We start from the raw sequence: 23,812 nt of genomic DNA, 5'->3' as shown, positions 1-23,812 counted from the left end.
GTTTGATTATTTGCATCGTTTAGTAAAGAAACACATTGCAGAAATACTAATGTGTTTAAAAAAAACATTTAAACAAAACTGCATACATTTTTTAAAAGTCTGGGGTCAGTAAGATTTATTTTTGAAAAAAAAAATGTTTTAGCAAGGGCTAATTAAATTGATCAAGCAGTAAAGATTTGTACATTGTTTTCTTTTAATTAAATACTGTTAAATAAATGTATCATGGTTTTCTCCTAAATATTAAGCAGAACAACTGCTGGATAATAATAAGAAATGTTTATTTAGAGCTATATCAGGATATTTTTATATTCTGCAATATTACACATTTTACTGTATTTCTTATTAAATAATTATAGTCTCGGCATGCAAATGAGACTCAAAAACATTAATGACCCCATTTTATTGAAAAATAATATATGTTCTTGGTTATTTAAAAAAGGTATTGTACTTTAGTCTGATTGTACTCTGTATATATATATATATAAATGCACATAAACACTGCTAGGAGTTCACATGTAAGACCTGATGCATAAAAAACACATTACACATTATTATAAAGGTACACAGCAGGGTCACACGCTTCATGTGTGCACTCGAGCCAGATGTAACGAAGCATGTCTGTGAAAAACACAAGACACAGGGGGTCTCATTCTGTCTGACTCATGCAGAGGAATCCATGCCTCGGCTTAAGAAACAGTAAGAAGTGGTCAAAATGTGTACTGAATGACAGAGACTGCCACAGATGCACAGAAAGTATGCACTCAACATGGCATCATTTCTCCAGCTTGAAGGTATTAATAATTATGGATCAATATGAGCATTCAAACGTAACATTTGAAACCATTGCTGTGTTAATTGTGGAACACTCTAGTACACCGTTAACTGCTCTCGTGCTGTCAGTCAGTGCAGGCAGGAGGCCCTTTTCTTCAGGCAGCTTGTGAATGAATGGGCCCTGTGAAACTGTGAGAAAAAAATTAATCTAATCTATAATAAATATTTAAACCAATGCTAAAAATAAGGTTGCAAATTTAGGACAGTTTCAAATCCCGGAGCCTCTCTCTCACTCTCTAGAAATCTAGCAGTAATACAATTGCAGTGTATTTACAGTATATATGCTTTTTAAAATAAACTAAATAGAATTACAGAAAATATTTCACTTTCATATTTTCAGGATGATCAGATTTTGCAATTAATCTCCCAAGGTTTACTTCTGACTATCAATGTGTTCTGCCAAAAATGAACAACAGGAATGATGCATCTAAATAGTGTGTGATACAACCAACCAAGACTCAGTTTATGTACAGTTCATGACATTTAGAAGCAGGTAAATTTGAGATCAACAACACCATAATAATAAACCAGCATGTAGTAAACATATAATTTTGCATCCATCTCTGTAAAACATTGTAAAACAACAGAAATGAAAGTACAGTCTGGTTCAAAAGCCTTAAATGGCCCCAATAAATAAATATACTGTCCTCCTTCTTCTTTTTTTTTTTTTTTTTTTTCTATGCAACATAAAAAAATATATTTTGAGACATTTTGGGGTGAACTGTCCCTTTAAACAGATCTCTTCCAAGTATTTCCATGTATTTCCAAGAATCTTTATCATTGTTTTACATACAGTATTTTGGCAAATGTAGTGACTAAATGTTCTCTGGTGCTGGCCATCTGATGCAAGATCTCAGTGAATCCAGTTCAGTCTGCTGAATCATAAATGCTTCAGAGGTGTCAGAGTGATAGTCACAATTTACTGCTAAATGTAGCTGTAATGGCACTTTTACAGTCCTGCATCTGTTAGGAATTAAAAAACAAAAAAAACAACTTTAGTGGTATTGAATATGCTGCAACTTCTGATGAAGTGTAGTGCTGTACATGTGATAGCACCACAAATTATTCCATCTGATGATAAAACGTCTCAGGTTACGAATATAACTTTGGTTCCCTGAGTAGGGAACGAGACACTGCGTCCTCTAGGGGTCGTTATGGGGAACACCTCGTCGTGACCCGTGTCTGAAGCATACAATGAAAAAACGCCAAAGCGTTGGCCGGCAACAGCCTCTGACGTCACTACCACTACTGGCACCCAAGATGAATGGGGCTTTTACCAACTCAAGAAAGGGCACGAAGCAACCGCGCGAAGCCCTCACCATAAAGGATTTAAGAAAGAACGCAGAGCACTAGCGTGCGAACTTACCACAGTGTGGATTTCAGAAAGTGCACAAAGACCTCGCGTGTACACTTACCATAACATGGATTTCGAAATACTGTTCAAAGGAGGGGCTCTCGTGGCACTCTGATCGAGCCTCTCACAAATGGAATGGTGCATCTCAAAACAGTATGTTTGAGAGTCATCAACCCAATCTGAGCGCTCTGGGGGAAAAAACAGAGAACTCCGTCTCATATGAGAGGAGAACTCCGAATTTAGAGTAGAGCGCTCATAGGCGACCCTCCTTGGAAAAAACTACCACGAGAAACACCCAGATATCCCCTCAACATTGAGGGAGCTCTGGATTGGAAAACGGTCTTAAAAACCTTGGTTGAGAGACCGGAAGCTACGAGTTGTGCCTTCTCAGAGATCACACCTACAGCCTCTAAGCTCCATGCGGGGGCGCACCCTCCGCCTGCGAGAGGAGATCTCTCCTGACAGGAACCTCCCATGGAGTACCGTCAAAAAAGAGAAATCAGGCCCAGGAATCGTACCTGGCCAGAACGGGGTTACTAACAGCAGCTGAACACCGTCCCGGCGCACTCTCTCCAGAACTCCCGGGTGCAGAGCAATCGGGGGAAAAAACGTACAGATGAAGCCTCGGCCATGTCTGTACAATGGCGTCCAGCCCCATTGGAGCTGGATGAGTCAGAGGAAGCCAGAGGGGACAGCGCGATGCTCTCTTGAGTCGCAACAGATCCACCCGAGTCTGGCCAACCCCTACAACTCTGCTTCATCACCTCAGTGTGAAGCCGCCATTCCCCGGTCCTCGGCCCCTGCCTCAACAGGATGTCTGTTCCCATATTAAGATGCCCAGGAATGTGACTGCTCTCAGCGAGAGGAGTTCTCCCTGGGACCACCGTTGAGAGACTTAAGCGGCCATGAGGCCCCGTAGGGTGACCTGGCCGGACATCCATTAAATTCCCTGCAGTGCTGAGCCAGCTTTGATGATCAGCGAGGCTACCGCAGAAGCCTGTGACCTCGGCCGCCTAAACCGGAGCACTGTAAAGGAAACTCACAGTTTTTTTTTTTTTTTTAGTCGACACATAACCACCAGCAATTTAATACACAAGTATATACAGAAAGGGTTACAATTTTACTTACCCACCCTCCTGTATCGGAGCCCCCCTCAAGTGGGGCCTCCTTTTAGTCCAGACCATCAGTAAGGTGGTTGTTCTGTGAACATAAAACCATCCAAAACATCATAAGTCCAGAAATCCAAGTTATGCAAGAAATTCTCCACCTAACCTCAATTAGGTGGAGAGCTGGTGGTTACAGGGGAATTAGGCAAAGGAAGATAAAAAACAGAAGTTAAAAAACACCCAAGGGAATGAGTAGCTACGTTAGGTATCGCTCCGATTCGGACGAGAACGCTGCCTCGTCTGAATCACATCCCTCAGGTCCTGCTTACCTCCTCGTGACCCACGATTCCTCTTACCCTTACCTGTTGGCGGGGGAGGAGCGCGAGCCGCAACACTAGCCTTCTGCGCCTGTCTTTGATCATCAGATCGAGACGGGCCAGGACCCCTATATTGTTCGGGCTCGGACCTGGACCTTCGTGGAATGAAGGATTTAAAGGCAGCTGAGCGCGCCCTTGCCTCCCTGAACTTCTCGACCACTGTCTCAACGGAGGTACCGAAAAGTTCGGAAGGCGAGACTGGAGCATCGAGAAGAAAGCCCCTTTCTTTCCTCCCGATGTCTGCCAGGTGCACCCACAGATGTCTCTCTGTTACCACCATGGCCACCATAGACCTACCCACGGCGGAGGCGGCCTGCTTGGTAGCACAAAGAGAGAGGTCTATGGTGCGGCGCAGCTCGGCGACCTGATCAGCTGAAAGGCCCTCGCCTTCATCCAGGTCCTTCAGCAGGTCAGCCTGATAAGCCTGAAGCACTGCCATCGTGTGCAACGAAGCCACAGCCTGACCTGCTGCTGCGTATGCTCTTCCATTTAAGCGGGATGTATCCTGGAGGGGCTTAGATGGCAAAGAGGGAGATTTAAGAGAGGATGTTTCCCCCACAGAGAGATAGCTAGCTAGCGTCTCTTCCACAGGGGGCATCCTCTCATAGCCGTTTTCGCGCATTGCCTCGATATTGGCATAACTCGTATGCTGAAACCGATGGATGCGTGGAGAAAACGGCCTCTTCCATTCTTTCTCAATTTCAGGGCAGGAGGATTGAGGAGACTCAGCCTCAGCTTCTTCGCCACCCTCAAACATCTCCTGCTCTTCCTGGGCAGAACCCAGCAGAGCACAAACTTCAGTATCAGAAAGGGTTAATGACAACACATCTTCCTCCTTAAGTTCACTCTCACCTGCCGCCAAAGAGCGCGAAAGGGAAAGTCCCTCTCTAAACTCCTCAGCGTGCTCCATCTGCGATCCCCACAAGCTCATTCTCCTCTGTGCCTCAGCAGCGACGGGTCCTGAACCGCGGGAATCAGACGGCCGTCCCTCTTTCCTCGAGAAGAGAGACAGACGAGAGCGGAGCTTTTTCATAGAAAAACGCTCACAGTGCACGCAGATCGCCCCCTCAAGGACATCGCGTGCGTGCTCTTCACCCAAACAAGAGACGCAAAGACTGTGTGTGTCATCAGGTGTCAAATAACGGCGACACGGATGTACACACTGTCTAAACGCCTTACTAGTGGATGCCATGATAAACAGAGAAAGATCGCTCTTACCGTGGTCGTTCTCTCAGAATGCACGCTTCAAACAAAACAGTCAATGAAGACGAAGAAGATAAATGACGTGCTCTCCGGGCGCTTATTTATAGTCGCACCGGTAGTGTTGTCATAGGCTGTCGCCGGCCAACGCATTGGCGTTTTTTCATTGTATGCTTCAGACACGGGTCACGACGAGGTGTTCCCCATAGCGACCCCTAGAGGACGCAGTTCGAAGTTCCCTTGAAAGGGAACTACATTTAAACAATAATCAGTTTCCAAAAATACAAATTAAACTTATGCATTAGGCAGATGATTTTATTTAAAGCAACTTGCAATAAAGGACCACAAGCAATTTGTCATAGCAGTTTTTGAAAAATTCAGTGTCAGGTGTATTAGAAAGCAAGATTAGAAAACAAACAAGAACAGAGATGACGTTCAGAAAGAAGAATTTGACTTTTTCTTCTAAGTGCTTAAAGTTTAAAGTTATGGAGAGCTTGAGGAAGATGTGTGTCTTCAGCTGCTTTTTGAAAGTTGTGATGTTCTCAGTAGATCGGATTGAGGTTGGCAGCTCACTCCACCAGAGAGGAGCAGAATGTGGAGAATGAGGAAAGTGACTTTGTCCCTTTTTGAACATGAACATTAAGGCAACTCTCATTGTATGACTATAACTTGTAGGAGTGCATTGAAGTAGGAGTGTGCAAGTCCACTGGCAGTCCTGAAAGTCAATGACAAAGTTTCAAATGTGATTCTGGCAGCAACTATGAGTCAGTGGAGTGAGATCAGGAGAGGTGTGACGTCGGTCCTCTTTGGGTGATTGAAGAACAGCAGTGTTGCCGTGTTCTGGATCATCTGCAGAGGCTTAGTTGCGCTGTATGAAAGGGCTGGCCAGTTGAAAACTGCAGTAGTCCAGTCTTGAAATAACAAGAGCTTGTACAATGAGCTGCACCACATACTCTGACATGATACAATACGTGCAAACCAGCAAGCCTGCTCTGTTGTTGAAGCTTAATATTGTGTGTAATTTGAAAATAAAATTTCTGTTTCATTACAATACTAATATGAAATGGTCTTGATAACTTTGAAAATTGGGTAGTGGATTTCAATGAACAGAAACAGATCAAATTAATTGGTTCCAGGGCCGGCACTCAATTATGTTGAAATTATTTGGAAGAACTTAACTTTTAGAGTAATCAATAAAAACTATTGTTTGTGATACAGTTTTTTTTTTAAGTTTTTAGTATATATATATTCTTATTATTATTATTATCGAAAACGTGTTTAGGTTTGCAGGGATTACAAGAAGCAAAGGATTACAAGGGATCCCAGTAATTAGCTGATGTGACACCCATGAAAAGACATAATATCTTGAGAAAGGCACCCTTACATACTCAACCGAAACAAATGGAACTAAAAAATAATGTAATTTACAAAATAATGATAATGTAATCCCTCTCACTGCTCTGATAAGAAGCACATACTTTAAATAAAATAAACAAAGCATGCTGAACTTTCTTTGTCAATCATACACTCATACACAAATACAAGGACAAATTCTGTCTCACATTCATCTGCCCACACACACATCCATATATAACCATGACATTAATCAAAACATTGCTGAAATTTTATAGCTGCAGCAATCACTCAGAACGATGAGCTCATGCACACACAGTTTTATAGCCAGGGTTTAAAATTAACATTCAACAAAAGCCAAAAGCATATAAAAATTGGCTTTGGCGAATACATGACAGCCAATTGGTCTTTTCTAGGAACTGCAAAATAATGCATGATTATTTGTTTACGTTTTTCTTGGAAACAAACTATTTTATTTTGTCTTTTATTGTCCAGAACTTTATGTAAAGACACATTTATGTAGAGATATGATCATGGAGAAAAACATTCATGACATTAGCCTCCAAAACACAATTAAAAATAAAATCTAAATATTCACAATTTTGTGTAAGATGTTATATATCATTGAAAGAGGCTGTGCATGATGGACACTGGCTCTGCTTTTTAAAAACTGTTAGACTCAATCGTGCGAAATCAAAAGTCCATAGTTTTATATTAGTTTTAATTGTTATAGTGTCATATTAATTTTATTTTATTTTTTTAAATAGTTGCATTTAGTATCCATGCGACTCAGAAGTCTGCACAAATCGCATAAGCACCTCTTTTATGATACTTTATTTGGTACTTTTGTAGCTTTTTTAAAGCTTTGAAGCTCTGGTCCCTGATAATTGTAATGAGAAACCAGTACATTCTTTATAATTTCTCCTTTTTGTCTTCCACAGGAGTAGGAAAGTAATGTGGGTTTGGAGCAACATAAGGTTGAGTAAATTATAATAGCATTTTAATTATTTATTATTATTTTTTTTTTAAGAAGAAGAAGAAGAAGAAGCAGCAGCAGCAGCAGCATTCCTTAAATTTTTACCGTTTGCACTGACAGAGAAAGACAGTGAAAGAATAGAGAGAGGAAGAAAGTGAGGGAGCCGGTGGCAAAGACTTGAAATGTAATAAGGGAGGACATGAGAACAGCAGGAAGAACAATACTAAGGAGGAGACAGAATGACCGGAACATTACCAGAGACAGAAAGAGTGAGATAGACAAATGCAGTGCGAACTGACTGAGTGGAAAAGAGAGGATGAAAGAGAGAGGAAGAGAATAAATGAAAGAAAACAAAAAGATAGAAAAGAGAGAAATCGAGGAGGAGGGATGGTGTTCAGGGATCCATGCTAACTGCTGTATTCTGCTCCAGTGCTTTCACAGCGCAAAGGGGGAAATTTATTGTTCCTGGCAAACAATTTATCCGCCATTCCACCACTCAAGGCCGGTTCACATGCATCTCGTTTGAGAGAAATAGCTCTCCATGGGATTGCCCTCTAGCCTAGCTTTCCCCCCTCTCTCTGCGTATTTCATCACTTGTGTTTTTGTGCATGTTTTTTTTTTTTTTTTGGCATCTAAATCAGCTGCCTTAGTTGTTTGGCCTTGATGTTTTACAGGGATGTTTTTGGAGGGTTTCATTAGAGGATAGGCAACATCAAAAAACTCCACCGGCATCTGTGTGATCTCTTTTATGCAAATATATGTGGCTAACTGTTAGCATTCCCATTCATCTCAATGGCAGCTGCTCAGCTGGTACTAAAGCGGGCAATCTTTGCTATCTCTGCTCATGAGCACTTAGTTTTGCCAATCACCTGAGCGGTAAATGCCAAGTAACTAAGCACTCTGAAGCCAGAGGAAGCTGGCTGATGGCATCACAAGAGCATGGACAGCTCCAAACCCTTTACTTGTATTATCATTGGCTGGGATGTGAAATGCAGAGGAAAATTTAAATCATTTTCAGGCATTTGAGAGCCCTTTTAAACAAAACTGGGCACTGGTAAAACATTTACTGTAATATAATTAAATTACACTTAGAAATGGTTGTCAGTGCTAAAAGAACCTTACAGAGTGTAGTTCACCTGTTTAGTCAACCTAGACCACCAGACCTGCACGAGTCGCCCATCTAGCACATTCTATAAAAAGCCTGAATTAGTGCCGGTCGATAAATTATATCATATCGAGATTATGATAAAATGTATGTTAATAATGATGATAAGCGCTGGACATTTTAACTCAATATGGATTAATCTAACATCCTATCACACAACAGAAATAAATGTTACAGCAGCCAGTCAGTGCATGTCGCTTATAAGTCTGCATGTTCTGTGATACACAAACTCAAACACACGTGACTCGCTGTGTTTTCAGTATCTGAGTCTGAATATATGAGGACATAATCACATGCACTTCCTCTCCAGAGCTGCTCTGAGAGTCACTTTACCAGCTTTATGCAGTTTCATTTGAGAAAAATGACCTTCAAATACATGCTGAAACTAAAACTAAAATTGATAGACCTTCATAACAAGAACTTGAAATAATGACCGAATATATTACTACTGTATACTAAAATGCAATTCTCAAAGTAATAATTATTTTATTATTTTTAAGGTGTATCATACAACCAAGTTATTTTTATTATTATTAATTTATATAGTTCTGTTGTGCAGCTTCATATCTGATAAAATTCTAATTTGTTGTAAATTGATTTTTTACATTTTAAAAGATTGATTAAATTGTTGTTTTAATGATTCATTTCAATAGACACCACTTTTATGATAAATATGTACTGAATCATAAAACACAGAATCCATAATGAATCAAATGGAAAACACAGAATTTAGGGGAAAATAAAATGCATTTCATGGGGTCCTAAATTAAAACGTAGTTCCTCTGTGGAATTTAATTGTGAACAAAGTTATGTTAACCTTCATTCTAACAAACCTAAGCCTAACAAACACGTGAAAAGCATGTCCTTCCCCATTAATGGTAAATTAATATCATGATAAATATCAATATCATATGATATGACAAAATCCAGAAAAAAACATTATATAAAGGTTAGAAACTGATTTGCATTTCAAATAAATAATTCCCCCACTGTATTATTATTTAAACAAAAACGTTTTATTTTTGGATGTGGTTAATCACGATTAATCGTTTGATAGCACTACGTATATATATCCCCTCAGGGAGCCCTCACTCACAAAAAGGTTGGAGACCCCTGATCTAGATGTTTGTAACACCTGAGCCAGCAAATAAATAAATAAATACAAATTAGAAATGTGTCTTGGAAACTGAAACTGAAATAAGGATAAATTAAATATAAATATAAATATGAAAAATACAAAATAAAATAAAAAGGACAAAAGCCTGTAATAAAATAATACAATGTAAAAATGTAAATAAAAACTGAAAATATAATAAAAAAGCTCATTTAAAGGAGCTATGTGGAGGTTTTTACTTTAAAAAAAATCTTTAAGATAGAGTTTTCATTTGTACATGTATGAGCCAACCATGATGTAAAAAAAATTGGCGTGAAAATTCACAAAATGTGACATCATGCGCGTTCTCGTCTACTTGGGCTTACAACCGTACGGCACGCCAGCTATTATAGTAAGCAGCGGCAATAGTGTTTTCAAATGGACTCTGCGGATGGAAAGAAGCGACCAGCCTCCAGCACAATTCAGACACCCACGGACACTCCTCGTAAGTTAAAAAAATTTAGAACGCACTGAGAACGAGCATGAGACTGGCTGCAGTTCCTCTAACGGCCACTGATGTCAGTAACGGTTAGAAATTTCAGAACCTACGCAATGCTCCTTTAAAATAATAATACAATAATATATAATATTATATAGAGAATACTAAAATAACAGTCTAAGCTTATAGACTAATTGGTTATCAGTGTGCTAAGCTAGTGTGCTGAGTGATTAGCATGCAAAATGTAACTAAGAGCATAAACTGAGAATATAAAAAAAGAAGACGTTTATTTTCTGTTCTGTTTATCCTGACAATTTTTGAAATATTAATTGTAAGATTTTGTTTAAAAATACCTCTCCATATATAGTGACTTCATATTAAACATCAAATAACTTGTTAGTTTCCAGTGTGTGCTACAGACAGACCGGAAACTTGGTTAAGACACTGTTGCACACACACATACACACACAGAAAAAATAAAATAAAATAAAAAACAGTCATGAAACATGGACTTATGCAACCATATTTTACGTGTCTTTTACATAAGACTTAATCAAGAAATGATTATGCAGAACTTCTTAGATGCTTTTCAGCACTGAGCACAAATCCTTTTTTGCATACATAAGCCTTTGAGTAAAAAGAAAATAGTGTTTTTATCATTATGTTCTTCATTTTTTGATCTTCAATCTCAAATCTTAGCCGAAAGCTAATCTTAATCTCGCAGACAAAATCTCCCACCATTATCCCTTTATTCAAATGAGAAACGTATTCCTCCTCTCATTCGCTCTCTCTCCTTTAAGGTTTTCTTTATGCTACGAGCTGTTCTTGTTAAATGAATGTGTACACTCAAGAGTGGAGAACATGGAGGAAAATTGCTTTTTTTTTTAGACCAAATGCAGATATAGTCATACTTTTTTGTGACAAAAGATGCTCTCTAAATCTTTTTAAAACAGGATAACAGAAGAACGATCCAAATGACTTGTCTGGTTTGAATAAAGCATGTTTATAGATTATGCTTGTGTGTTACAGTGTACAGTTTTCTGTGAAGACTAGATTCAGCTAATTAGGTTAGCACAGTGTGAGCACCCCTGCAGCCTGTGTGTGTGTGTGTGTGTGTGTGTGTGTGTGTGTGTGTGTGTGTGTGTGTGTGTGTGCTTTGAAGGCACCATATCTGCTGTGCAGTACTTGAAGTGGTTTATATAACTGGGCTGTTCTGTTCCTAATGGATCTTTTTCTCTCTCACATACACACACACACACCGTATCCCTCTGATCATTACCCTGGAGGGTGTGAGTTTATTACTTCAGGTTTTTCTTTGTGTTTTCTGTACCAGTATCTCTCCTTCCGCCTTGAAAAAAAAACGCTTTCTTATATGTCCTTTATTCGGGATATTCTTTTCCCAGACCCCCAAAAAACTGTCTAACAGGAAATCCATGGTGCATTAAGACAGGTCTGAGGAGGGTAAGAGCACTCCAAATCTGTCACAAGCTTAGTGATTCAGTCATCTGTAGATGAGCGTATACAATATGTTACGTCTCATCCAAGAAGTACTTAGGAAATTTGCACCATCTGACTTGCGTAATTAGAACTCACTTTTGAAAGATCATTTTGATTATTAGAGAGGTATATGGTGTGATGTAGTTTGTAAATAAATTACTGTAATGATGGCAGAAAGGTATCATCTATTAAATGAGATCAGATGGGTGTTAAAGTTAGCTTCTAACAAGAATTTTTTGTTTCATAAAACGCACAATTGTGCACAAACACACACATACAGAGTTGTATTTTTATACTTTATATTACAAAACCTGGGTAGAAAATTACATAAACCGCCTGTAGCTTGGCCTAGAGACCACCTTCAGATATGAGGGAAATGATTTTAATAATGCTCAGACACACATACACATAGATTCAGATGTGATTTAAAGATGTATAACTTCATAACACGTCTGTTGTATAACTCATTGCTCTCCCAAGGGAACTGTAGACTTCACATGCTGATGTGATATACCACATATGCACATGCACACACATACTTTCATGTCTCAAAGTGAATTTATAAAGCTATTTGGCCAGCCAAAGGTGTCTTTCATCTTAACTCAATAAAAAAAAAAGCGACTTAACCGAATACTGCACAATCAATACACTGATTTATAGATGGGGTTTGATAGATTAACGAGTTTCTACACAAACTTCGATTTGTGGATGCAGGCATGTTTTTTTTTCTGTTTTTTTAATTATGAATGTTTAAATCCCAAGACTGTCTTCATGTTTTGATGGGGGCAGGGGGGCATAAATGCTTGAGTTTGTTCGTCAAAATTATTATTATTATTTTTACATATGCATTAAGGATTGTATAGAGCACATTTACAGATTTGATTTACCCTGATTATATATTAATCTATATGTATAGTGAAAATGTGTCTTTATGTAATTTTTAATTATTGCAATTATAATTTATATACTTCACCTGAAAGACCATGGTAGTAACAATCAATGTTTTTATTGTTAACTACAATTATTAAAAATCATTTGCATCAATTCAAATGAAATAGAGATTTAAAAAAAATTAGATTTAAAAAAATAAAAATACTTATTGAAATAACATAAGTAAAATATGTTTAAAGCAGAAACTGACTGAAAATAAAAAAATGAAAGTTTAATAGAAATATTAAAAAAGAAACATAAAAAATTACAAATACAAAATTACTTAAACTAGAGATATACTTAAACTGGCCATAATATAAAATCTGAAAATGTAAAACTATACTATATGTTATACAGCACTATACAATATACTAAAATAATAAATAAATAACAATAATCAGTTCTTCCTTTGATTTGCATAATCAGCACTGATTTCTGCACTGCTTAAAAGACCTGTTCTAAATAGTGAATCTGACCCTTTTCATAGCTCTGCCCTCTTTGTCACTGTTGCTAGCCTTACAAAAAAAAGAATTTTTCAGTATAATATTCTTGTATAATTCTGTAATGAAGTGTGAGATTGCAAATCATCTTTTATCTCTCTTTAAAGAAACAGTTCAATTAAAACCTGCAACTCAGTATTGAGACAAACGCTTATCACAGTCAACTGAAAAGAGAGAAGGCTCATTTGAAATCAATTACATATGATAACATTAGCGTAAGTGAACAGAATTGTTTCTAGTTTCTCTGCAATGCACCATCTGCGCTACTGTGAGCTTTTTAGTAGCTGTCACCTCTACGGTGAACTGAATCCATACGTAAATGAATTAACATTCAGTTATTAACATTAATTTACCTTGAAGCAAATGCGGGTGTTCTTACCGATGTGCACTTTAAATATATTCATTTTTGAATGAGGGGTGACACAGAGTTTAATCCACAGCGTGAACCTTTCAAGATTTTTAAATTGTCTCATATATATATATATATATATATATATATATATATATATATATATACATATATATATATATATATATATATAGACTGTCTTATCAGTATTTTTTTTATAGTTCCAGTTGTCCTCTAGAAAAGAGTTAATCTTACTGTTCCTCCAGTCTGATGGGGCAGCATTTAATTGTGAGCATGTTTATGCTTTGCAGAACTGGAGGTGGCACGTCTAAGTACAGATGTTAATCTGGCTGATCTAAGCTTCCCTCAATCTGGACTAACCGGCAACTCCATTCATCTCTCCGCCAACACACTCAAACAGCAAGGACGCAATGGTAGTTCGTCTTTGTCCACCTGCCTCTGTCTAATTCCCTATCTGTCACTTTCCAGACTGACCGCTTGTGTCTTTTCTATTCCTCAGGTGAAATCCGCATAGCGCTTGTTCTCTATAAGAACCTCGGTCAATACCTGTCCACGGAGAACGCGAGCGTGCGTCTGGGCAGTGAAGCGGCCTATCCAAACTATTCCCTGATAGTCAACTCACCTGTTATTACAGCAGCTATTAATAAAGACAGTAACAAGGTCTACCTGTCTGAACCTGTGGTCTTCACTGTCAAACACATAGAGGTATTATATACTCTTACAGTTTCATCTTTCAGGATCTTTTCTGTGTGTATTTCCATCACTATAATTGAGTTTATGATGTGCATCTCCTCATTCCAGCAGTCGGAAGAGAACTTCAATCCGAACTGCTCTTTTTGGAGTTACTCCAAACGCACCATGACTGGATATTGGTCCACTCAGGACTGCAGACTACTCGGCACCAACCGCACTCACACCTCCTGTTCCTGCACACACCTCACTAACTTTGCAGTGCTTATGGCCCACGTGGTGGTCAAGGTATGTCTCACACTTATTTTATCAACGCTTATCTCATCAGTGAAAGTACTAATTAAAATTTATATTGACTAAGGACATCCTAATTTGTGACCCTGTCATTACTGTCAATTTCATCATCTGATCATCTGAAAGCTGCATAAATAAGATCTTCACTGATGTATGGTTCGTTAGGATAGGATAATATTTGGCAGAGATACAACTATTTAAATATCTAGAATCTGTTTGGGCAAAAAAATCAAAATATAGAGAAAATTGCCTTTAAAGTTGTCCAAATTAAGTCCTTAGAAATACATATTAATAATCAAAAATGAAGTTTTGATATATTTATGGTAGGAAATTTACTAAATATATTCATGGAACATGATCTTTACTTAATATCCTTATGATTTTTGGCATAAAAGAAAAATCTATAATTTTGACACATACAATATATTGTTGGCTCCTGCTACAAATATGAATGCACTGCTTATGACTGGTTTTGTGGTCCAGGGTCACATTTGTTATTCAGATGACTACAATACGGCAAGAAGAAAAATAAAAACACTATATTTCAGTATACAGTGTAAAAAAATCTGTAAAAAAAAAAACCTGTAAAAAGCCGAGTCGCCAGCAATCTAGTACAATAGTACAATAATCATACTGTGAAATTATTTTACAGTTTATTAGCGTAAAAAATGAAATAAAGTATAATTCTGTTTTTTATTTACAGTAAAATACTGGCAGCAGAGTCTACTGTAATTCTACAGTATTCATACTGTGAATTAGTTAACAGCTTTTTTCTGTAATTAAATGCTGTACATTTCTGTGATTTTTAATTTAGAACATCATTGTTGTTACTGTACTTTATATTCACTCTTTATTATACAAAGGTATAAAATAATGGATAGGAATAATTCGATTGAAGAATCATAACTTATTTATTTCAAATCTTTTTTTATTTATTTATTTTAAATCTAATGCTATTTTATGCCTTGGTAAAGACTGAATTTAAAGAAACCAATGATGCTGTAATTAGATTTACAATAGAACATTATTGTTCTGTGGCCTACACACAACTACTTAAAATACATTATTTAGAAAGATCTAAAAAAACAAGCAGATATTTAAAATATATAATTGAAAACATTGTTTTATTTAAAAGAGCAGTCAACATTTAACAAGGATACAAAACGATAAAATGGTAAAAAAAAAAAACGGAGAAAACTGATTTTGACTTGCAAACAAAAACTTAAAATTAATAAATAACAGACACAAAGGGCTCTATAATACACCCGGTGCAATGTGACACAAGGCGCAGTGCAAGTGTGTTTGCTAGTTTCAGTCCGGTGCCGTTCACATTTTCTAATTATTTAATTAGAATTTAACTAATTATTTTTTGATTAGCAAATGTTAAATAAATGCCTACATGTCATAATGGATAGTCATCGCATGTATCAGAATTAGGCTATCTATTTGCTCGCACACAAGCAGCTCAGTTTCATCTCAGAGATGTGTTCTGTCTTTGCGCTTGCCAAATTTCCGCCATGTAAATAGCAGATCCGTCATGGCATGAGCGAAACTGGCTCTTATAGGGAATGGAAGATGAGACTCTGATTGGTTTATTGCACGTTACACCCAAAAAAACACCCATTACTCATTAAGAGAATAGGGACAACCCATTTAGACCATGCGCCCAGGTGCGCCAACCGTTTTTCTGTCGTTAAAATAGCAAAAGTGGATTTGGACATGCCCTGAGTGCACCTGCGCCATGTGCTTTACACTTTGTGTTTAGATAATTAAAATAGGGCCCAAAATAACCAAATAAGTTACAAACATGACAACCTGAGATTACATTAAACATTTTTGATTTTGGAAAATTTTTCGATCTGCACTTCTAAGAACATGTAACAAATTTAGTAAAGCATTTTAGTAGGAAAAAAATTTATAAATAAAAACATTTGTTCAGCGTGTGTACCTTTTAAAAGAGTCCTAATCCTTGGTGAATGACTTTGTCATTTTACACCCACTTAACCATGACGACCTAGCTGCATGTTGTCTCCTAAGGTAAAAAAAAAGGTTATTTTATCTAGAGTTGTTAGATCTAGAATTCTAAAGTGAAATAAGATAGCAGGTTCTTACACTTTTCCCTGCAGAAACCGACGTGATATGCCAATTCAACTTCATGACACAATAGGCTTAACCACAGATTTGCCATGTCTGTAAATGTGACGCCTAAAAACTGGAAACCTTAGAAAAGACCTACTGCAATCTGGAAAAACACACTTAAAATTTTATTTAGGTGTATCTTTATGCATTCTCGTGTGCCTTGCATGAGCCAATACTGTGGCACAGTTATGACCACAGTAACCAGGCCTGACAGGAGAACATTTTCACTGTCAATTTGAAGAAAAAAAATAAGCCAGCATATGCGATTGCCATACAATTGCTCAAGGCAGTCAATTCAATGCAATCAACATTTTGAATAAGTTTTTACACTAAACATCGTTTGATATTCAACTAAAAAATGTCAGAAAGAAGACAAGTATAATGGCTGAATTTGGTTAAAACGTGTATCAGGAAGAGATGACATTCAATACTGCATGTTAGACAGGAAACAACACAGGGCTTAATTAAGAAGGGACCTAATGGGGCACACCTGGGATCAATAGAACTAAATGTGAAACACCTGGAACAAATGATCATAATAAGGACAAGAATGGGAAGGACTAAATTAAAGCATAGGAGAAACATGGGGAAGACCAGGGCTGTTTCTCAATATGTGTTCTTCAATATGTGATCTTGCGTCCTTGTGTTCTCGATTTACGTCATCATTAACCGCCGAAGTTCAATTCCAATTCTCAAGAACGCAAGTACAGAGGATGCATGGAAGTGCCCGGATGTGTTCTTGATATCGAGGATGCATCGAGTGCAGACTTGAGAGAATCAAACCGTTAGAAATCAAAGAAGACACTGCGAGCATGGGGTACGGAAACCTGCAAGCTTTAAACGCGCTCTTGAAGTACTCGAGGCTCATGAAAGTAAACCTTTATGTTTAGTTTTTGCTTAATTTTAATAAAGATATGAGACCCCGAGAAAGTCTGCAGTATTTTTTATTGTCATATTAAAATTAATCTTAACTTAGTCATAGTTAAACATATAACACTGTAAAATAAAACGTTATACAGTTATATGTAAATAATATCTATAATAGTATAAAATGTTTTAATAAGTAATGACATTTGTTTTTAATGTGTTATATTTATGGTTCATTGACCGCTGCTTATGCTGTGACTATGGAAGAATGCAGCACGTCTCAATACTCATAAGGCTGTGTTCTGTGTTTTCGCGTCCTCCCGAGTTCGTTCTTCCAAGGAAGCTTGGCAAGACCGGTCTCCACGAGAACACAAGTCCGTTCTTTGCATTCTTGGAATTGAGAAACAGCCCGGGACTGACATTACTTCCCCGTCCCGGAAGGAGCGTCCTCGCGCCCCACAATATCCGGTGGTGGAATACAGACATGGGACGGCAGGCCTCCAGAGAGTTACCCGTTCCAGGAAGCCATGGAGGAGCAGACAGTTCTGGCCTCAGCACTCTGCCCAGCCTCCACGGACAGGCCCTCCATAGGTCTACTGTAACTTGGGACAGTGGCTCTCCTTGGGCTTGACTTGGGGACTGGAGTCATGGGTTCTGGAGTCTGGGGTTAGGATGAGTGCAGAGAACAGTCTTTTTCTCCTCATTCTCCTCCTTTGGTTAGAGGAGAATGGCAGGGCTGGTGGGCACGAGAAGGCCACGGCTGGTTGGCTTGACTTCAGAAAGGCCGGTGGGCTTGGGAATGCTGCAGCCGAGGTGTTCTGTCAGAACACCGGCTTGTGTACTTTGCCTGGTCCCATTTCACTTCCTGTCTTTTAACTGTCCTATCATAATAAAAGACAAAAATGCCCAAAATAAATCTTAATAAAAGTAAATAAGCATGACATGGTAAGATACTGACTAAATTTAAAGGACATTTTCATCAAAGAAAAGACTACAAAAAAAAAAAAGAACAACAATGCCCACTATAATAATTTAAAATGAATCATAACATAATGCGACTTAAATTAACTTAAATTTGTAACTTGTTCTCTAAGTTTTAAGGATTATTTCACTTCCAGTACAAAAATTTACATATAATGTACTCACCCCCTTGTTATCCAAGATGTTCATGTCTTTCTTTCTTCAGTCGTAAAGAAGTTATGTTTCTTGAGGAAAACATTTCAGGATCTCTCTCCATATAATGGACTTCTATGGTGCCCCCGAGTTTGAACTTCCAAAATGCAGTTTAAATGCAGCATCAAAGGGCTCTAAGGACGAAGGGTCGTATCTAGCAAAACAATCTGTTATTTTCTTAAAAAATTACAATTCATATACTTTTCAACCTCAAACGTTCATCTTGCCTTGCTCTGCGTGAACTGTTTATTTTCAGCTCATGCTCTCCGGCTCTCCGGCTCACACTATGTCGAAAAACTCCCATTTCATTTTCTCCTCCAAATTAAAAATTGTCCTACAATGCTGTTTTACTATTTTTTGTAAAGGGTGTTTGACCCTTTTTAGTTTAGGTTAGGTAAACTTTATTTGTCTCCCATGGGAGATAATTGGCTTGGACAAAGACATAACTTAAAAGACATATTAACACATGTAAAAAATACTTAAAGTGTTCACTTTGTAAACACTGGGTCTGTAATTCTGCAGTGATGGAGGATGATTTTGAAGTTGGAGGAGAAAATGAGTTGGGAGTTTTTCAAAATACCCTAACTGTCATGAACTTTCTAGTACTGTAGTTCTGTTGAGGATGGAATACTTTACAGCTTACCTGAGATTTACAACCAGACCTAGTATAAAAATTTGAACTGCACTCACTAGCACTGCAACAGGTTACGTCATCCTCTGCTAAGAGAGACCTCACGGGTCTCCTGAAGCCATTCGGCTATTCCCTTGGGCTATAAGACTGTGTAATGTGTGTTATCTCAGTGAAGACACTCACACTGCTTACTCTCTCTCATCGTGCACACACACACACACACACACACACACACACACACACACACACACACACACACACACACACACACACACACACACACACACACATAAAGTCAGTAATAAATGGACAAAACCAGACATGGAAAGCCCAAACATAGTGTGAACTAATATGTTGTACATGCATGAACATGTCATAATGTTAATGCTTGTGTGTGCATGTCAACAGAAGATGGCCAAAATGATTTATGCACAAAAGGTAAAGGCGAAAGGTCAAGATATACATAAATGTAAATGTTGTGTGCAGAGGGGAGGATTGACCTTAAACATTCACACACACACACGCACATCGTTTGGACCCACACCCTTGAGGCTGCATTAATGGATGCTACGTATACGTATGAATGATTAATAAAACCATTTAGTGTGTGTACTTGTGTGTGTGCAGGCTTGGCTGCACACATTCACTGAACACTGAGTCTTGTCATAGCCGCAGTGCTCCAACTTTCTCGCACTACCGCTGAAATGAATAGGCCATTCCGACCCAGACCCACAGAAATGGAATGCTCATCATTCACAATGTGACACAATATGTACTATTATTATATATGTGTATCCATTTCAGCTGCCAAAAGATTACTATCAGCTGTGTTTATGAAAGTTTATTTCTCCACTACTGCAAATTAATGCAGAAAATGTAAAGAAAATTTAATCTGGGCCCTCAGTAGAAAACATGAATGCATCTTCCTGTCTGAACTCTACCAGTGAGGAACTTTGAATGGGCTTTTTGAGAAGTTTTGTAGTTAATAATAAATAATAATAAAAAAATGTACATTTACAAATCTTACACCAATGCAACATGATTCTTTTCTTTTGAAGAGCTAAAATAATAATCATTTATATATTTGTACACAATCGTTCGAAGATTTGGGATTTGGGAAAGAAATAAGTGCCTTTATTCAGCAAGGATTATTTATATCGATGTGACAGTAAAGGAAATATATATAAAATAATAATACAAAAGATTTCTATTAAAAAGCTGTTCTTTCAAACATCTATTCATCAGAATCCCTAAATAAGTATGATTGGTTTCCACAAAAATATCAAGCAGCACAACTGTTTTTTAACTGTGATTAGACATGTGTTTGAGCATTTCTGAAGAAAAATGTATGTATTACTGTATAGGATTACAAACAGGATTACTCTGTTAGTAAGGCTGCTGCTATTTACATCACACACAAATGAGTTAGTATTTTATACTTCACCTAAAGTAGTAGATATGGACTAATATGCTTCTGTGCTCCATCTCTCTCTGTTTCTCAGAACCCGGGCCAGGTGCATGAGCTGCTGTTGGACGTTATAACGTGGGTGGGGATCCTGCTGTCTCTGGTCTGTCTGCTCATCTGCATCTTCACCTTCTGTTTCTTCCGTGGTCTCCAAAGCGACAGGAACACCATCCACAAGAACCTCTGCATCTCCCTCTTTATCGCCGAAACACTCTTCCTCACTGGAATCAACCGTGCAGACCAGCCCGTACGTCACACACACACACACACACACCAGCTCCATGTGGAAAGCACCACAAATTCACACTTGATGGATTTAGATTTACTGCAGAACACTATTCCTTAAGTTTTTCAGTTGGGCACCTGTTAATTATAGAAATGGAGAGGGTCTTTGACCTCTCGTAAATAACAAAAATCTCATTGTATCCTCAAAGAGAGATAGAAAGTGAGAGTGAGAGAGGAGAATATAAGCAAAGACAAATGGAAAATGACAAAGATAAAATGCAGGAAGTCTGTCGGGAAATTTCTGAAGTGATGACAGAACAGACGGTTAATACTCAAAGCATAGAGTCACAGATCACACAGATACACACAGTAGATAGTTTCAGCACCTTTTGTGCTTAGCGTGTATGTCTTTGTTACAGATCGTCTGTGCGGTGTTTGCGGCTCTGCTGCATTTCTTCTTCTTGGCTGCGTTTACATGGATGTTTCTGGAAGGCGTACAGCTGTACATCATGCTGGTGGAAGTGTTCGAGAGCGAGTATTCGCGCACCAAGTACTTCTATCTCACTGGATATGGAGTTCCTGCTGTTATAGTGGCTGTGTCTGCCGCCGTGGACTATCGCAGCTATGGGACCGAAAGAGTGTATGTATATGGCAGATACAACTGGCAATATAATGCACTTTTTTATTATTGGTCAAGAAAAAATTCACAAAAATGGCACTTTGTTATAGCACACACACTATACATGTATGTGTACATTATGTATGAAAAAAGATACAAAGCTGTCACTGTAAGGTGCAAAAGCTACTTTTTGTGCCTTTTTATGGTACACATCAGTATTTTAAAAGTACATATTTGTAACTTTTGACAGTTTGAGTGTCTATAGTTGCCAGATAGTATGACAGTGTGGTTTTATTGTGTTCACTTGTTTATACAACAGTTATTACAAATATTTTAGTTTGTAAGGCAAAATTAATTTCTAACAGAAAAAAAAATCTAACTGAGGAGAGCTTTGAAAGACACCATTTGAGAGAAAACACATTTATACAATTGGACTTTTGACTCAAAACCTTTTAGTTAAACTGTTTACCCTACATAATTAAAAGTACACTTATTTAACATAATTATTCCATACAATGTTTACACAAGATAATCCTCTAGAAAATAAATAAATAACTTATAAATCAAAATCCACTAGAAATTAAATAAAGGCATTGCTTATTATTCACTGAGAAAGCTTTCAGTAGATTTTGGAACTGACATAAGGGGGAGGTAACACTTTAATTGGCCAAGCAGACACAAGTATCAGCCAGTTAATCTGTCTGGCCAATGTATTGGTCTATCACTAGAGTGATGTTCAAAATGCATCTGTCGTATTCCAATTTTGCTTGCAAAGACCCAGTTGCCTTCTTACAAGCAATGTTGCCTTACGGTTAAGGAAGATTGTTGTTTCAATCCCAGGATTTAGTGACACGGGAAAAGAGTTACTGAGATCACAGACGTGCTCTATTAGCACAGTGCCCTTGAGCAAGACACATCACAGCAGACTGCTCAAGGGGGAATGGCTATGCAATTAGTGCCCTGAAAGTCACTTTGGATAAAAACATTACTGCTTTGTGGCAAATGACTTCATGAGCACAAATAACTCGACTCAAATCAATTATTAATTCACTCATTAAAGGGATAGTTCACCAAAAAATAAAAACTCTTGTCAACATGTACTTACCCTCATGCTATAGGCGGATCTTTTGTGACGTCATTGTTTATGTTTGTCGCGTTGCATCATGGGAATCGTGTGGCAGGAACCACCGCTAGATACCTGTAATTTGATTGTTTTGTACGTTTGGAGGAGGATTTAGAGAAGAGGATGGTTCACTCTTGCTGTGTGGTCGATTGTACGGCTCGTTGGGGGCCTGTTAAAAAGTTTTTTTCGAATTCCCTCTGAAAAGGATCGCGAAAAATGAAAGAAATGGTTGCGTGCAATTAGGCGATTTAACCTGGATGCTCTGAAGAAAGCCTGGATTCCTGCAGCTTCTGATCGAGTTTGTGAGGCTCATTTTGTTCATGGTAAGTCTTAGTGACTATGTATTTATAGAAGATTGAATAAAAAAAAATATAAAACTGAGTCAAATCAACCGAGTCATATGTTTTCGCCTTCTGATTCAGGTGTCCCAAACCGTTCCTCACATCAAAATGGGCTATTCTGGATCGCAAAACTTAAAGCGAAAGAAAAGTCTATTCAGCAATACGAACGGAGGATCAAGAGGCAACGCCTTCCACCCGCAATGCCTTCCACTTCTACTTCCGCTATGGTTCCGGACCTGGGTGGTCATGATGATGTTAGCATGGACTGTGAAGTGACCGTCAGTGTTGACCCTGATCCCACTTCTGCTGACAACGAAATGACCACAGAAACAAGCGCCAGTTGCTCTGACCAGGCAGTGAAAATACAGCAGCTCGAGGCAGAGACCAAGAGACTGGCAGAAGAACTTCTGGCACAGCAACGTGCAGCTGTGTACTACACTGAGAAGAGCACGAAACTCCAAGAAGCTCTAAATAAAGAAGAATTCACAATCAGCCTGTTGTTTTGTTTCATTCTGAAGTTTATTTGCCTGATCATATGTCACAGAGAGTGAATCTATGTAAACTTTATGCTGAGCTGAGATCGCTTGTGGAGTCTCTCCCCACCTTTGGAGCCTAGTGCCACTAAATGGGAAAGGTGGTGGACCAGGAGACTCCTTGGCAAGTAGATGGTCGAGCAGTTGTTCCTGATGTGGTGTTACGGACACCTGGTAGGGTTCACCAGCATTCTCCACGTGTGCTGGAACGTCCATATCTGTAAAACAGAATAATGAATATTTATGAAAAGAGGAAAGGCAGGACGTGCTAGGCGCAACATATACAAAAAATAAAATCTTAAGTCACATCTGGATTTAACAGATACCAATGCGCTTCGACATTAGTCTTCATGAGGGCAGTATGACACAGGTGTGATCAGTCACAATGCATGCAATATAGTTTATAATGCAATGCAGCTGGAACATGGAAGACTGTCTCCCATATGTATTATGCTATTCTG

The 23,812-nt window shown here is 38.2% G+C and overlaps 1 protein-coding gene across 1 annotated transcript in view; it reads left to right on the top strand.

Annotated features, from left to right (window-relative positions):
* The window catches only part of LOC132143601 (adhesion G protein-coupled receptor L3-like), a 113,933-nt gene that overhangs the window by 72,174 nt on the left and 17,947 nt on the right, over positions 1 to 23,812 (top strand). Inside the window, exons 12-16 of the mRNA XM_059553973.1 lie at positions 13,542 to 13,664; positions 13,751 to 13,956; positions 14,053 to 14,229; positions 20,548 to 20,757; positions 21,155 to 21,375. Of these exons, the coding sequence (XP_059409956.1) occupies positions 13,542 to 13,664; positions 13,751 to 13,956; positions 14,053 to 14,229; positions 20,548 to 20,757; positions 21,155 to 21,375 (937 nt within the window). The remainder of the gene's footprint in view (positions 1 to 13,541; positions 13,665 to 13,750; positions 13,957 to 14,052; positions 14,230 to 20,547; positions 20,758 to 21,154; positions 21,376 to 23,812) is intronic.

Source organism: Carassius carassius, chromosome 7 (genome assembly GCF_963082965.1).
Source record: "Carassius carassius chromosome 7, fCarCar2.1, whole genome shotgun sequence".
NCBI lineage: Eukaryota > Metazoa > Chordata > Actinopteri > Cypriniformes > Cyprinidae > Carassius > Carassius carassius.
The sequence above is the reverse complement of the archived record's forward strand: the minus strand, read 5'-3'. Positions and strand labels throughout refer to the sequence as shown.